The 17,812-nt window shown below is 34.0% G+C and overlaps 1 protein-coding gene across 1 annotated transcript in view; it reads left to right on the forward strand.

Moving 5' to 3' along the window:
- LOC133196319 (uncharacterized) overlaps positions 1-17,812 on the forward strand; it is a 134,558-nt gene that overhangs the window by 42,571 nt on the left and 74,175 nt on the right. The window contains exons 2-9 of the mRNA XM_061332231.1: positions 10,353-10,603; positions 10,943-11,124; positions 11,749-11,855; positions 13,374-13,648; positions 13,817-13,972; positions 14,180-14,220; positions 14,325-14,422; positions 17,385-17,568. Of these exons, the coding sequence (XP_061188215.1) occupies positions 10,353-10,603; positions 10,943-11,124; positions 11,749-11,855; positions 13,374-13,648; positions 13,817-13,972; positions 14,180-14,220; positions 14,325-14,422; positions 17,385-17,568 (1,294 nt within the window). The remainder of the gene's footprint in view (positions 1-10,352; positions 10,604-10,942; positions 11,125-11,748; positions 11,856-13,373; positions 13,649-13,816; positions 13,973-14,179; positions 14,221-14,324; positions 14,423-17,384; positions 17,569-17,812) is intronic.

A 17,812-nucleotide genomic window follows, 5' to 3' on the forward strand; every position in this document is an offset into this window, starting at 1 on the left:
ACATTTGATTATGACGTCAGTTACGTCACAAAGGCGACGTTCCGTTGTTTCCCGTATAATTCTCTGAAAATAACTTCATAAATAGACATTCAAGACTATATGCCAATGTATGATGGTGTTTTCAAATAAATGAACTGAATTTTTGAATAGTCAACAGGTACGAATCAAGTAGATTAATTCAAAGTGCATGCTATTGTACGTAAACGTCGTACATGTATGAACCAAGATCGGGTATTATTAAATGACAGTCTGAATTCTGATGTGATTATGTGTAATGTCTTAGACAAACTAATTACTAAATCAAATGAAAGGAACAATTTATAATATTAGTGTTACTAAACTGCTAAAAGTCAATCAAAATGAGTCAGCGTAAAAGTTATGGTATGCAGAAAGAAAATCATCGTAAATTTCTTAGCCAAAAACTTCAAGGTTGTATGTGCCCACGTAATTTGCACCTCAAAAGGAAGTGCGTATTGCACCATGTTTGCCGGGGCGAAACTTTTTTCAGGATGGAATCATTCCTCAACACTAAAAACGGATGAAATTTAATTACAGTACATGTATTTTCCTGTTAACTATTATTATTTTAATTATCATAATTATTATGTCTTTATTTTGTATTTGAATCGCGTGTAGTCGCTATGTATATGCTGGCTAACAAATTGTGAAATGCATTTAAAAATTAAATCTTAACAAACACCCGGACTATCAGACCTATATGACTCCGTAAACAATTTACAAGTATTAAAGTACATTTTTGCTATATAAGAAAAGCTCTCTGTGTATAAGCTAAATGCAAGTGTTTTACATTTTGCGTATGGAAATTTGTTTGAGAGAATTCAAAATTAAGACATGTTTGAGAGTTAGGGCTATATTCCAGCTTGCGAAAGTGATTTAATTCATGTGTTATGCCTGAAATCTTACAGAACATGAACATCCTAAAAATACACGAATTAATATTTTATCACTCGCCGTGTTGTCGCTGCATGTTAATTCTAATACACGAGAAATGTTTAATATACCGTTTATTCTGACTTTGTGGGCAGAATATGATTTTCACAAAATACTAGACTAGTGTAAATAAGTTGCTGGTTATCCTAAAATGTTTCCGCAATTAGTGAAATGATGAATAAAATTACATTTTGCAACTATGTCACCTTTTAGATCTTGCATATTCCAAATGTGAAGGTATTTATACCCGTATGTAAACGTGATTACTTTCAACACACGTTGTAGTAATAAATAACGCCATAAACGCAACATTTTGGCAATATAAAAGCAAACTTTGAAATTATTTAGCAAAAACTAGCGAGAAGACATATTATTATTTTTTTTATCTCAATAGTTCTAATTTAACCTCATCTGGATATTTTGACATTCCTGACTATTTCGTCTACGTCTTTAAAAAGTTATCCAACCTTTATTAGCTCTACTGGTCAGAGACCAGAAGAGCTTATGCGATAGTAAGGTGTCCGTCGTCTGTCTGTCCGTCTGTAAACAATTTTTCAAAACGCTTCTCCTCCTACAGTTTTGATCTGATTTAAATATAACTTGGCACATAAGTAGACTTCACTAAGATACATAATTCTCTGCATCGGTTTTTGGTTTCAATGAACGGTGTTGTCATGGTTACTAAAAATAGAGATTTCTGGGAAATACTTTTAAAACGCTACTCCTCCAACAGTTTTGGTTTGATATCAATATAACTTAGCACACAAGTAGACTACACTAAGATACATAATCCTGTATATCGGTTTTTGATTTCATTGAACGGTGTTGCAATGGTTACTAAAAATAGAAATTTCTGTGAAAATCTTTCAAAATGCTACTCCTCCTACAGTTTTGATCTGATTTCAATATAACTTGGCACATAAGTAGACTACACTAAGATATATTATTATATTTATCGGTTTGATCTCAATTAACGGTTTTGCCATGGTTACTAAAAATAGAGATTAATGGGAAATACTTTTAAAACGCTACTCCTCCTACAGTTTTGGTCCGATTTCAGTATAACTTGGCAAACAAGTAGTCTATACTTATTCTAAGATACATAATTCTTTTTATCGAATTTTGATTTCGATGAACGTTGTTGCCATGGATACTAAAAATAGAAATTTCCTTGAAATACCTTCAAAATGCTACTCCTCCTACAGTTTTGGTCTAATTTTAGTATAACTTAGCACACAAGTAGACTACATCAAAATACATCTTTCTCTCTACCAATTTTGGATTTCGATGAACAGTGTTGCCATGGTTACTAAAAATAGAAATTTTCTTGAAATACTTTCAAAACGCTACTCATCCTACACTTTTTGTCTGATTTTAATATAATGTGGCAAACAAGTAGACTACACTGAGATACATAATTGATGTTATTTTTTTTACTTTGTTGAATGATGTTGCCATGGTTACTTAAATCGAAATTTCTGTAAAATTGTTTTAAAAGGCTACTCCTCTTCCAGTTTTAGTCTAATTAGAATAAATCTTGCCACAAAAAGAGACTAAACCAAGAATCATTATTCTATTTATTGCTGTTGTAAAGTTTCAAGTCCAAGTGCTACTTTTATCTTCCTTTATAAGTACAACCAGTAGAGCTACAGTCCGTCAAAGACTTCTGGTTTAAAGAAACTCTTTCCGTAAATTGGCTTAAAAACGTCATTTTTCTATATATTTCAACAGTAAAGCGTACATGTAAAAACAGTACTAAAAACTATACCGTGTTTACAGTAATACAGCATTAAAACTACGTTCAGACAAATTTAATAAAAATTACAGATAAAATGCTATAAATTCTAAGGAACATTATATCAAATTTTCAGGATATGTTTTCTCGTAAGAATTTTTAAGCAGTAAACCCGCGACCTACCTTAAGACTGTGCATACAGTCATTTACAAGAAATATCAGCCGTAAAAGACTATTCCTGTCTAGCTGCTAAATACATTTGCTTTAATGTCTATACATTTACTAAAATATAAATAGAGGACTTTCAATGTTCTTTAAGTTGGATGTGGAATTTATTAAGTGAGTAGGAATCTTTTTTCTAAAAAACAAAGGCCTAACAATTAGCATGAAATATGTCAGTCAAAATACGACACAATGATAGGTTGTATTTGCTACCAAGGTCATAGTAACGGTCCTATATATACGAAATGCTGCTTTTAAACAAGTTTGTAGAATTATTTGTCAATAGCCTGCCTCTGTTTAAATTGATCTAACTCAGAGCATGCGCTTCATTGATTAATTGATTGTATTTTGTTTAACATCCTATTCGAGAATTTTTCACTCATATAGAGAGCAGGTGAAGGGATTTATTGTAAACCTATATACTCGGCACTCAGGGCAATAGAGCAGTGAGAGTTCTTCATCGTTCCAACGCCTACCGTGACAAGGGACCTCGATTTTTAATGTTTCATCCAAAAGACCCGTAACTTTCACTTCTTATGTCGGTGTTGTAGAGTGAGATTCCCCCATAGCTACACTTCCCCCGGGAAGTCACGCTCTAGAGTCAGATTCCCCCGGAAGTGTGGCTCTAGAGTGTCCCCTGGGGGAATTCTTGACTCTAGAGCGGGAGATTCCCCGGGGAAGTTCCATTCTAGAGCCACACTTCCCAGCAGGAAGGCCTAGTCTACTACTAGTTGTATAGTCAGACCTCCCCATAACAGGTTTTCCTTCTTCATTTACTCTAGTCCGAAATATCTGACGTTTTCCAGGCTTTTTTCACGATTTTGATATTTTACGTGCCAGGAAAACGTCAGAACCGGCGCATTACGAAAACTGGAAATTCGCCGCCTCCAACCAGAGGCGGCATTCTCGGGTTGATTTTCGATACTTGCAAAGCGAATGAAATGTCAAACTCACAATTTATCAATAGTACAATGCTTTTAGTACTCACCAACATCGTTTTTATGGTTTGTTTATAAAATATACAATCCGATGAAAACATTTTATCTGACTGTCGAGATTTTTTTTCATTTCGTGCATTTTAAAAAATCTTTCCTCCTGCATCGAAATGATGAGTGATGTTTTCTTTTCATCGATATTGGTGAGTACTAGAAGCATTGTACTATTGATAAATTGTAAAAACGGCATTTAATTCGGTTCCCATGTATCGAAAATCAACTCCGATTGGAGACGGCGAAATTTCCAGTTTTCGTAATGGCGCCGCAAAGGAAAACGTCAGATATTTCGGACTACATTTACCCTTGCTTTTACTAGTACTACGTATACAATCACTCAATAAAGATACTTTAGTTACCAAACCTCTCCAGCGGTGCATGGTTCATTAATTGCCCCCCGCTTTCACTGAAAGTGAAGGATATTAATTTGGGTCTGACTGTTTGTCCGTCTGTCCGTCTCTCAGTGCCTTACACTTTCGTTCTGGACAATATCTAAAAAGATACCTTTGAGCTCTAGAAAAAAAAACCTTGCGGGGGGAAGGCTGTAAAGTGAGGCCCCACTGGGTAGACTTACTCTCTTTTGATACTTTATTTGGGAGGGGGTATGGCTATGGAGGGAAAGTTACTTCCTCCTAGCGGGGAAGGCTCACTCTAGAGCAACTCTTTCGGGTGCAGTCTACCTGGGGGGAGGGGGGGGGGTCGCTCTACAACATTGGCGCTTGGCGAAGGAAGTGTACGTCTTGGGTTTGACACGGCACGGCGATTGAACCCTTATAGATCCCGATCACGAAGCGAACGCTGGGATACCGTGATGAGTGGCATGCTCTTGAGTGTCGTATTAGTTGGGAGATTTAAACACCATTCACACGTGATAGGTGAATTTTACAACATAAATAAGGAAAGATGACAATGGAAAAACAAAAGTCATATTGATTGTCATAAAGTTAGTCTATAGTCAGTAATATGAAACAGATGTGGCAGACTCTGCGGTGTCTTTTATTTTGAGTTCACTCAGGTATATCGAGTCGGCATATGAATGGAAGTATCTATATACGTGGACCCTTAGGTCAAGGCAGAAAATATTTAAGGAGGATCTCTACACCTATGAAGTATAAATGCTTTTTGTTTCATGCATTTGTTTCTAATAATAGACTCAATATCCAATAAAATAAAGCTCCAAAGTAAATAACCTTTTTTTGGAAATATGTAAAATATTAAATTTATTTTGTAGAAACCCCTCAATCCTTTATTTTTAAAAGCCTTATGCTTTAATTTTCTTTTCAAAGTTTCGTGTTAAAAAATCTTGAAATGAAAACAAACAAAGTTATAAATGAAATCTACATAATTTTTATTTTAATATGATTTAATTCATTTGATTGGATAAAAAAATTTACTTTATATCGTATAAATTGGGTTGCCTACGTCACAATGACTTGCGTCAAAAACGTATCAATCCTCCTGACGTTACATTTAAATTTTGTACAATTTCAAGTCATTTTTAAGGGCAATCATCTTTTTTCTTACACTAAATGAATGAAAATTAAAGTATAGGGAATGAAATTAATAGCTACCCAATTTATACGGTATAAAGTGGGTTGGAAAAGTATACGCTTTTTTCTAAACTACTTCGCTTTATAAAGCGTAAACTGAACCAACCCACTTTATACCGTATAAATTGGGTAGCTGTTAATTTCATTCCTTAAATACATTATAATAGACAAAAGAATAACTAAAACAGAATTTTCATGAGAAGAGCTAGATGGATTTCTTCCAAAATCTGAAAATAAATGTAATATTAAGGAGGGATTCTTGTCTGGTTTCTGACTAGATGAAATATTCAAAGTATATTTGCTTAATATATGTTGTATATATTTAGATGCAAGAGCTTTAAAAGATCATATTTTTCTTTCCTCATCACAATTGTACAACTTTAAATAAAATGGTAAACTGAGTTTGAAATCTATCAGGGAATATAATTTGGCGGAATGGCGGCGTATGAAAATATCTTCTTTTCTGCCTCTCAAAATAATTATAGAACAATGAATTTAGTTATAATTTTTACACAATCAAAGACTTGGAGAAAATTTTTAAATGCAAGTTAATGATAAGGAACTAAAGTTTTAAAATATATCAAATAAATATGATTTTCCATACAAACTACAATTATGTTAGCTTTTAAAAGCTTCCAATCTAAGTTCAGATTTGAGCCAAAAATTGGTAAAAAGTTTTTTTTCTCTCTTAGTAAACGGTCAAAACTTTTTGTTTTTATATCATTTTGTATATTTATGTGACAACTTTACCAAATGTGAAAATAAGAAAAATTTAAATATAGGAAGCATATAAAAATAACTAAAATATCTTAAAATTTTAAGAAAAGTAGAGAAAATACGGATTACCCAATATCCATTTTAGTTAAATTACTTATGTCAATTTGGTAATATCATCTTATAGACCTAATAAGAGAAACATTTAATTTATTGAAATGGAGGTAGGCATTGCATGGTTGGCAACAGTATTTTTTTTATTCTTAATGTCCAGGGAAAAGGTACTGACCTTGACCTGACCTTGCCTCTAATATAAAACTTTCAAATTTAATCCAACTGATACCATCACTTAGTGATATTGTCTTCTTGATTCTGTGAAAATTTCATTGATTTTTAAATATAAGAAATAGGTGTTCTTATGAGAAGAATCCCTTCTTAAAGGGTTAAAATGATGAAAAAAAGAAATTGAATGAAATTGAAAAACTGACAAAAATTTTAACCATCGCAAAAATTTAGGTGTCAAAGATCCGTTTAGTGAGTGGGCTCAAATAAGTTGGCATTGGTTTTCATATATTTAATCAAATTCTTCTAAAACTTGCACAGGTATTAAAAAAAGAATAAGTACATGTACATGGCAAACTAGGACATCAAAAGAAGTTCGTATTGTTTTGTTTTTAAATGAATTTAAGCGGAGAACCACACGTTTCTGGTCAAAGACATGTAAAGTGAATTCATAGTATTAAGAAAGGTAGATTTACTTACCGTTTTCATCGAACTTGTCTGTACATGTATTATCCTGTGCTACGGATGACATGACATGATAAGCGGGTTAAAGAAATTCGTATAACAAAATACTTCTTCATTTCAAATCTGCACCTTTTCCATACAAAACAGCTGATAATCAATGTTGATCAAACGTTTGAGTTAATATAATTCCACTTACTATAGAAGCAGTCGCCCGCGTGGCGCAGTGGTTAGAGCGTCTGCTCTAGAGTCGCGAATTAAGGAGTTGATCCTACGTCGCGGGTTCGAATCCCACTGTGGGACGTGAAGACCGGTCCTTCGGATGAGACCGTATAAACCGAGGTCCCGTGTCGCAGTAGGTGCTGGCACGAAAAAGATCCCTCATTGCTCAATGGCCGTAAGTGCCGAGTATAGGACAAAATTTGCAGCTCTCCACCGGCAAGTGGTGGCGTCTCCATATGAGTGAAAAATTCTCGAGAGGGACGTCAAACAACATACAAACAAAATTAACTATTGAAGCGTTTTGGTGATTTTATGAAGAGTTTCAATTTCACCTGATATAACCACATATGCGGGGTGTATACTTGTTGGAAAGAGGGTGTCTCCTCTATAGGCGATGGGAATGTGATACATCGCTTAATGTGCTTTAACTGTTTAAATTTGCATTTTTGGATATATTTCGCTGGAAAGCATATGCTTTTGTAGAGAAGCATCAATTTAGGACTTTATGGAAACGTATGAGTGGATTTGACACGCAATGATCAAATATCATGGTGACAAGACATTGGTTTATTATATTAACTTTTTATTACTTATAATCATATTTCATTTCAATAAATTATATTGTTTGTGAATAAATAATCCGAATTGGAATATACTGACAAACAATTCAGGTTTAATGAAAGGCTACATTGGCCACTCTCTCACCTCGAGGGGATAGATTCCATTCACAATAGAGCTAGTATACATATCGCAAGTTGTGTTATACCCAGTGATTTATCGGTGTTCAGTGAATTTGTTTAGGACAGAATCAGTTCATTTCGGACCAAAATGGCGTTTCGAACGGAAGTACGCCATGTTTTGACGTTGTAGAGAGCCCCCTTAAGCGCGGTTAAACCGGATGCGGTGGGCTTAAGTCAAAATGCTAGACAGTTCGCACGTCTTTTTTAAAAGAGAACTCGCCCGTCATTGGGAAAAATCGCTATAAATCTGTACATCGTATTTATTTATTAGCATATCCAAGGTTTCAATCTACTCTTTCATACAAATATTTTATACGTAAATAAGTATATTCAACTATAGTTATGTATATGGATGGTAAAAATAATATTTGCAGTTATAATAAGATTGGGGTTTTCATGGCACAAGTATTTTAAAAAGGAGGAAGAAATATGACTTTACAGCTTGAATTTAAATTAATTCAAAGATTTGGCATTAAAAGATAGGACAGATTTGATTTCAATTCGATCAAGGTTTTCATAGTTATAGTTCATCAGCAAGAACAATGTTAATTTCGAATACAATTCAAATCAAGCGAGACCAGCAATAAAAAGATTTTATGGCCCCGTGGCCAGAGGAGGACATTTCACTTTTTCATTCCCTGTTGCTTTGATCATGACTTTAAAAAGACGAATCATTCATTAGGTGATCAGCAACAACATACTCAAGTTTGAATTCCTTTTAATCAAGGGTTGTGGAGTAATAACCCATTTACGAATTTAAAGAAACAGACAGACGGACAGTAGGACAGCTAGTATATATAGGCAGTGACACAAACACGCCAAATCCAATGTTTCTTTCCAAATGGATTCACATGATAAAAACAAATACAATCTTTTACAGCTTTTACGAAAAAAAGACAATACTGCCTTTTTTAGTCCCCTCCTGGTGAAACCGGAGGGGACTATAGGTTTCCTCTGAGTCTTTCTATTAGGGCTGTCACGGTTCCAAAATTTTTCGGGTCGGGTCGGTTCTGTAAATTTTCGGGTCGGTTATTTACATCTATTTTAAACCTTAATTTCATGAATTTAACTTGAAAAATCTTTATTTGTTACATTAAATTTACATTGAAAACAAGTCTTAACCATGCGTGAAGACATCGGTGACTTGGCCTACTATTAGCCACAACCTGACAATTCCTGCTCGTTTTGATAATTATCTATTACTTCCGTGACAAGTCTTTTGTCATGGAATGAAGCAGATTTCAGTTGTGATGTTTATTTATCACTGTTATCGTCATCATTCCTTTGATTTCGACGCCATTTTTTGTATTGAACAGACTCTAATATATAAACCAGACCCGAACCGAAATCCGGAAAAATGGAACCGGAAGCGAACAACTTGGACCGCGGTTCTCGGTTATTTCGGGTACTCGTGACAGCCCTACTTTCCATCCGTTTGTCTGTCCGTCTGCCCCTCTGTCTGTCTGTCAGTCTGTCCCACTTGGTTTTCCGCACTTTTTTTTTTCTAAATTCGGTAGGGGACTAATAAGCAGTACTGTGTTGAGCGGGATATGACTCCTGTCCATACAATAAAAGAGATGTTAACGATGGAAAAACAGAAACATAAATCTCGGACACAGGTTTATCCCTAGCTGAAGGGGTTTGAGGATGGCTTGACTGGTTATCCGATGAAAGAGGCGTTTTGAAGACCAACAAAAATGAAGACAAACTGAAAGTCAGAAGCTGAACATCATAGATCTAAGTGAAGGCCGCCTTTAAGCAATGCGAACTGTTGGGGTTATTATCGGGATGGAAAAATTGTCTATTAAAAGAATTAATTCCGCAATGTTTTTGATTAACACTAGTATTTGAGATGTATAACTCGGTAAATAAAAGAAAATTAAATACAGTGACTAATTTATGCTTAAACGAATTTTATCAGAAGCACATTTCCAGAACAAGTTCACAAACGCCACAAGCTACGTTTTGACGTCGTCAGTGTTGCGCCGACAACTGATTTGTTAGATTCGTTTACCGGAGAAGGAAATAATATTTATAGAGATATTTCATTGAAATTTTTATGCATTGTTCAAAAAATGTTGATCAAGATGTATGCCAATTTTTACCTTTATAGTATTAGTGAACAAAATTTATTGAAAATGTTCGCGTATTTCTGGGACGATCTACGTAGAAGATTGTTAGAATGATTTATTTTGGTGAAAACTGGGCAATGAGAAGTATCTGAACCATATTAGAACTCCTGATTGATTTGAATTCAGACTTGAGCATGGTGACAAATCACCTAAATAGGTGCCCTTTGTTGCTGACTCATGATTACAGTCTAAATTAAGTCTAGATTAAAGTCTACATAATAAAAGACAGGTGATGTCTGGGTGAGGTTTCTGTAACAAGTTTAAAGTTTGAAATTGAAATAACATTTCTAACGGAAACTCTGGGCGACGGTAAATCTTTAAAATTGTAGAGAATAATCTTTTATGTTTAGGTTCGTGTCAAACACAGAATGTCATGGAGAAACACAGCCTATAGTCCTGTTTGTGACGATGATTATAAGGATAGTGGCACACGGAGGACTTTCGACAGCGTCAGCTGTTTCAGTGGATGTGACAGTTGGACATGGAGCAGTCCCTCTCTTATTTCGGTGTGTACGGACTTCAGTACCTCTGAGGACTGGGCAACTTACGAGGGGGAATTTGATGTTTCTGTACCATCTTCTTCGACATCCTTTGTCGTTGGGTAATAATGATATTTTGCATAATCAGACATGGTTAAGTTCATAGCTTTGAATAATTGTCAGATATAATGTAGTTTAAGAAAAGAAAACGCTTTTCAATACCCGTAGTATTATCAATAATTAGAATGAGGAGGAGGAGAATAATAATTTTTTAAGGGAACCAGGGGTACCCTCTTCTTTGAAAGTTTAAAGTCTTTGACCATTTGAACCAGGAATATGTTTTGCCTCTCCCTTTTGAATTGCCCTTCCCCACAGAAAGAAATGCCTGTACAGGCTTGAAAGTAGTAAAGCTAATTATGACACAGCTTCTGGACAGTTCCTTATCATGGTTGTCTCCCTAGGTATTCTTCGTGTTGTTGGATAAGCACACTGGCGTTGAACTCCGACTCCAGCTGGATGATTGCAACACGTATAGACCTTACGTACCGACAAGACATAGGTGGTATCAACACTTCCCCAGTAACAGCCATGCAACCCATCGTCCGCCTTCAACGTGGTTGCAGTCACAGTATAAAAATACCAGGTATATCAAAACCGCAGTTTAATGAAATCCAAACAAACATCCAGTTGGTAAGCTGGCAATTACATGGAGTCATGTCGATTGGCTAAATCCTTATATATGGTAACGAATTAATTACCAATTTGAAATTATGAATTCTGAAATTCGTATTTTCAAATTAATTCAAAATAACAAATTTTAGAATTCTTTAAAAACTAATTCAATTATTTCAGAATAAGTTCCTTAAAACATTTGTTATAATGAATTAAGTTCGTTATATTGAATTCAGAAATGTTTTTGAAAGGTTCTAAATGGCATGGGATTCTGAAAGTGTATGAATCCTCAAATTTACTGAACTATCATTACTGCTGCATCTCAATTTACGTTCCAATAAATATGAAATTTTGTACCTTACAGATCTGTCTTAAATTAGGAATGAAATATAATTTATATATATACTAGTACCTAAGCCATTATACGGATGCACTTCATAACTTGAAATTGAGTTTCCCCTTTTATTTATTCAGAAGAATATTCACAATGATAAATTTGTTTTATAGAACTACTGCAACGTATCTTTATTTTAGAACTATCTTGAAATACAATATTGGTGTCCTTTGTTGTAAGATTTATTGAATGTATATTAAGTTGCTGACGATGACGGAGATACGGTGAAGTGTAGATGGGGACAAAATTCACCAGTTGATGAGTGTAGTGGAATCTGTAATTCTTTCCCGGGTGCTGTTTTGAATGAGGTATTTGTAAATGTCTTACAATGTCTGAGAATTATTGCTGATCAAATATGAATAAATATAACCAAATAATAATAATAATAATAATAATAACAAAATAAAATAAATAAAAAATAATAAAAATAATGAGTGGAATGTTTTAGTTGACCTAAGTGCTTAAAGTACTTGACCCGTGAAGGCAATTACACTATAAAATGTACTTTTTATCTACATAATACACATATGCATTTTGAACTAGTTTTTTTGACATAAAAGGGAATAATTCAAGATATAAAGTCAAGTTTATATACTTTTTTTGTGTTTTAACCGTAAATACTGGACTGTAAGTATTGCACAATTTTGTTACGACTTGATGTTGCCAACACTTTTTGAATTTTTGTGTTCTATATGGTTTTACTTTTAAATTTTACTGCATTTGGGAGTGTAACAAAAAAACTGTTTTATAATTATCAATGAACATCTATTTTTACTAAAAAAATAAATTGCAGAAAATGTTTTGATACTCTTTGATGTTCAAAACATTATGTCTATCAACAAATTACAGATATATTTTTTGGGCAATTTACGGTCAATTCAGAGAATACTTTTCATTACCTAACATATATTTTTAAATACAATATATATATTACATATTGCAAAAAATTATGTTTTTAAGTCTTGACAATATGAAAAACGTGCCATAAGTGATACAAAATGTCAAAACGACGAACAAATTTACAAACTTCGAAAATAATATAAGATATGGTACCTTTAAAATCGTGTATTTTTTGTAAGAAAACTTGTATATCTTTTTTTTGCCTTAGATTTAAAGATTTTACTTAAATGGACCAAAAATATTTTTTGGGGTATTTGTTGTTTCATATTAAAACATTTAAAACCAGAATTGAAAAAAATAATGTAAAATAACATTCAAATTTCTTTCACATATAAAAGAGAAGAAACTCTTTGAAGGTTTAGATGTAATCATTTACATGTATGTCCCTTAATTACATCCCTTAATTGAAGCATAAAAAAGCGATTATAATTTCTTTGGGTTAAGTATTTTAGAAAGTCTTTCATGTTGCATTGATATTCTCTTTTTCAAATTAAGTTTTACTAATAAAAATTCTGAAATTTTTATGCAATTGTCTATTGTATTGCCAATAAAGAAATTTTAACTAGAACGCATGTAGAGTATGATGATATAAGTGAAATATATGTTATGGTTGATTGAAATTTTTTTTAAAAAAAATTCAATTTGGTGGTCATTATTTTTTAATTCTCCCTCATTTTAAATATCTTTATCTTTTTGTGATTTCATTCAAAAAATTTATTTTTGGAAAAAATAATATCACCTTTATATAAATAAAACATTTACTAGTATATGCAACGATTGTGAGAAATATAATTTACATGCAAGGATACTGAGAAATATAAAATGCTTTTTATTCAAGTTAGTTTGAAATTAAAATTATTGAATTGTACTGTTAATCCCTTCGAGTGCCGGTTACTAAAATTACTAATTAAAATATTTATTTCTAGGCAACCTGTACTTTAAATTATTCCTCAGTCTCGAATTCAGCTGGTTATTATGGGGTGGCTATTCAGATTGAAGACTTCTCATCACCCTCTTCATCTACTCCTTTAAGCAGCATTCCCCTTCAATTCCTGGTCGAAGTCTTTGATTCTGCAAGTGCATGCGCCTCGGCACCAACTTTTATTTCACCAACACCCCCAGACGGAGGATGTTACGAGTCAGTTCAGGGCGTGACTTTTAGTGTAGAAATTCGTATCAGGACTGGAACCAGTAGCCAGTAGTAAGTTAACAATACTTACAAATACTAGTGTCAAGTTGTAAAATAAATAAAGAAAGCAAAAGGCACTCTTTAGGCACAAATTTCTTAAAATTTCAGACTCTTGTAAGTAATGTAATAATCATATAAAAACAGTTTTTACTAAAGTTTCAAAAATATTTAATTATCAAGCATCCAAGAAGTAGCAACGCAATCCCCAGTTGGTGTAACTAAGTCGAACATCCAACCCATCTCCCAGACGGACTATTACCTCACTCTGACGTGGACACCTACCAGCAGTCAACAGGGCTCGTACATCATATGCTTCACAGCTGAAGATAACTTGGGGTGAATGTTAAAATACACAATCAATCTCGAGAAAAAACAACTACAAAACATTTAATATTTCTCTATCTATTGATTCATGTCTCAAAAAAATATAGCATTATGACTACATGACTTTTCTACCTTTCAACAATAAGTAATTTTCATTCCTTTCATTGCTTCTACAGCTTTTTTTTTCCTTCACATTTTACATCTTTTTTCTGAATTTAGATTAACAACGGAATCTAGATGCATAACTTTGAATGCTGTCGGTAAGTATTCTTAATAAAGTGTAAGAGATCAATATCAAGATACATTTAACAATTATTAAGTTAAACAATTAAGATTTCTTACCATTTCTAAATTTTTGACTTAGGTTCAAGTACATTGCCCGCGGTAGTTCTGGGCAGCCAGACACCTTCAGGATCAGTATATGGCGATAACCACCAGTGGTCGCTGAGATATTCAAATTACGTGAGTCAGTAAAGTTCACATTCGTTTTGAAACTTCCCGAAGCTAGCCACTAGTCACTGGTTATTTATACAGCATGCAATATATCTAAATACTGATAATGCATATCTATATCTTGAAAACGCTTCTAAGACAATGCAAGAATGCGATGTAAATAATTCTTTCAAACTGACAGATACTTTCCAAGGAAACTTTCATTTAGAATTCAGTGATCATTCAGTGGACACATTTAAGTAGTAAACATATACATTTTTGTTGCTTAGCAATAATTTCAAAACTGTGACTATGTTTCCTATTCAAGATGGTATGTTCATTTAGCAATTCATTATTCAACATTTGGTCAATTTATTTCGTTCATAAATTATATAATTAAAAAACCGTGGGGTTGTTTCATAGGTTGATTGATTGTCCCATTCGAGAATTTTTCACTCATATAGAGACGTCACCATATAACCGGTGAAAGACTTCAAATTAGACCTTTACTCGGCACTCTGGGCCATTGAGCAATGAGGGTTCTTTATCGTACCAACGCCTACCGTGACACAGGACCTCTTTTTTTAAGGTCTCATAGATTTGACGCGGCGAGGCAATCGAGAATCGAACCCAGGCTTCCCTATCAGGAATCGCACGCCCACCACTAGGCTACTGTAACCGGTTTAAATGGGTCAAGAAAAATCTAGTGTCTTGAAATTAAATCACGGTTACTTTTGCATGGGTATTGTTTGTACGTGCAATTGTAAAAAAAAAATGTTAATTTGCAAATGTCATTCAATGTATACATGTATGATTCCAGTCGCATATTGGCTGGCCCCGTTTTTCGGAGTCCACCTGTGTACCTCAGTACTACACACAGTTTGTTTCTTTATTACAAAAAAAATATCCACATTTATTTTTAACAAAAAAGACAGGAAATCAAGTAAATTTTGTATCCCTATCAGATTTTTAAAAATATTCTTTCTGATCGCAAACAGTTCAAAAATATAGCTATTCAGCTTACATGTGAAGACAAAGTGACAAACACCTTGTGCCTTTTCATTTCCTTGTTAAAGGTTTAAGGATTGGTTTCAAGGCGCAAAGCGATCTCTTTTAAGAATTTTGAATCGATATGATGGCATTCCGGTAATCAAATCTGACTTAAAATTTTCTTATGTTAGATATTCCAGGTATAATTTCTTCTGCAAACTTTTAAAAAAGCTAGATGTGTTTTTATCATCAGACTTTCATGTTTGGATCAAAACTTTTAATATCTTAAGATGATTGAAAAGTGATTTTATAAATATCAAATTTTACATTGTAAAGCGTAAAACCGTTCACGGTAGCTCATTCGGTAGAGCGCTCGCTCCGTGATCGGGAGGTCGTGAGGTCGAATCTCGGCCGCGACTGACCTAAGTCGATAAAAAATGGGTAGCAACTGTTCCTTCGCCATGCGCTCGGCACTTTGAAGTGAAAAGTGCGGGTTCTTCGGATGAGACCTTAAAAACCGAGGTCCCGTGTCACGACAGGCGTTGGTACGATAAAGATCCCTCACTGCTCAATGGCCCTGAGTAGCCGAGTAAAGGTCAAAATTTGAAGCTTTTCACCGGTATATGGTGACGTTTCTATATGAGTGAAAAATTCTCGAATGGGACGTTAAACAACATACATTCAACCAATCAATGTAAAGCGTAAAATATCTCTTCAATCAATGAATTTAAATGAAAGGTTCAAAGAGCAATTGAAAATTTAACTTTTCAATCCTTGAATTTTAACTTAAACAGTTTTTTTTTTAAAGAAAGGTCTTGAATCTTTGAAACGTAAGTATTTCTAGTGAAAACAAGATGTTTGTAAAACACTGATGGCACCGTATGACAACTTATAGCGAAGGTTAAACGTTCTCAAATGCAAATCAAATATGTTGGTACCCAAAGTAAGGTTTTGTCTCGAGAAATGTACATGTGAAATATGAAAGCCCAAGCACCAACCATTTAAAAGATATGGAAAAGATTAAAGTTTTTCAAAGTCAGAAATCAAGGTCAAAATTAACGGTGCTCAAGGAAAGGCCTTTTCACAAGAAATACACATGTGAAATATGAAAGCCCTTGCACCAACTGTTCAAAAGTTATAGCCAAAGTTAAAGTTTGTCAAAAGTAGGTCAAACTCCAAGGTCAAAGGGTCAAAGTTGTTGGTATCCAAAGTAAGGTCTTGTCACAGTGATAACATATGTGAAGTATTAAAGCCCTAGCACCAACTGTTCAAAAGTAATGGCCAATGTTAAAGTTGGGTAAAATTTTGCAAAACTTGGTCAATTGTAGGTCATACTCCAAAGGGTCAAAGTTGTTGGTATCCAAAGTAAGCTCTTGTCACAATGATAACATGTGTTCAAGAATAATGGCCAAGATTTAAAGTTGGGTAAAATTTTGCAAAACTGGGTCAAAAGTAGGTCAAACTCCAAGGCCAAGGTCAAAAGGTCAAATATGATGAAACACAAAGAAAGGTATTGTCACAAGGAATAGACATGTATAATATGAAGCCATAGCTCCAACCAATCAAAAGTTATAGGGTAAAGTTAAAGTTTTGCTGACAAACAGACAGAAATACAGACGGACGGACGGACAGACAGACAGACCAAAATTAATATCCCCCACTTTCAGTGAAAGCTTGTCGAAGGAAAGTGTCTACCCCCCCCCCTTCCCCCGACCACCACCCCACCAAGCAAAATATTCAATTATCTTAAGGAAAAAATGTGCAAACCATTTATTATGTAGATTCATGGACAGAATGAAAACACTCTTATTTCCATCTGCCTAACGATCCCAGACATAAAGTCTGGTTTTCGGCTCTAGCAAATGCAAATTGTCCTCGAACCCAGTCAAGTTAAAAAAATAGGAAATCATTCGCATATTTAATATTTCCAATCAGCTATCATTCTCTTACCATTCAATTTCTTTGAGTGAAAAGAGAAATTTTACCGTGTGATACTTTGCAGTTTGTGCGCCCTTCATCATCCGCGTTTATCAGAATTTACGAATCAAATGGTTTATTGGTGGAACGGATTGATGTCACATCTTCATCTGTTGTTTACCCACAATCCACCAGTGGAAGACAATTGTCATTCACTACTAATTATAACTACCAAAGAGGGCGTTCCTATTATATACAGTTTGACGAAGGTATGAACGTATAAAGTATCAAATGAGTTGTTTTAACGAACATTGGAGCATTGGTTAGTTCCCAAGACCAAGTCTGCCAAAGGGTTGTGTTAGATTTCCAATGCTCATTTGGAGGCTATTGTAGGTCGTCATCATTGATATAAATAGACGAAACTTAATTCAAAACATTTTCCGTTGCTTTGCAGTTTAGAAGTAACATTTCAGAAATACATTTATTATATATTTCTACATGTATAATAATAAA

The sequence above is a fragment of the Saccostrea echinata genome, unplaced genomic scaffold, assembly GCF_033153115.1.
Source record: "Saccostrea echinata isolate AGI-Se365-2 ecotype Australia unplaced genomic scaffold, CSIRO_AGI_Sech_v1 ptg000001l, whole genome shotgun sequence".
NCBI classification, from domain to species: domain Eukaryota; kingdom Metazoa; phylum Mollusca; class Bivalvia; order Ostreida; family Ostreidae; genus Saccostrea; species Saccostrea echinata.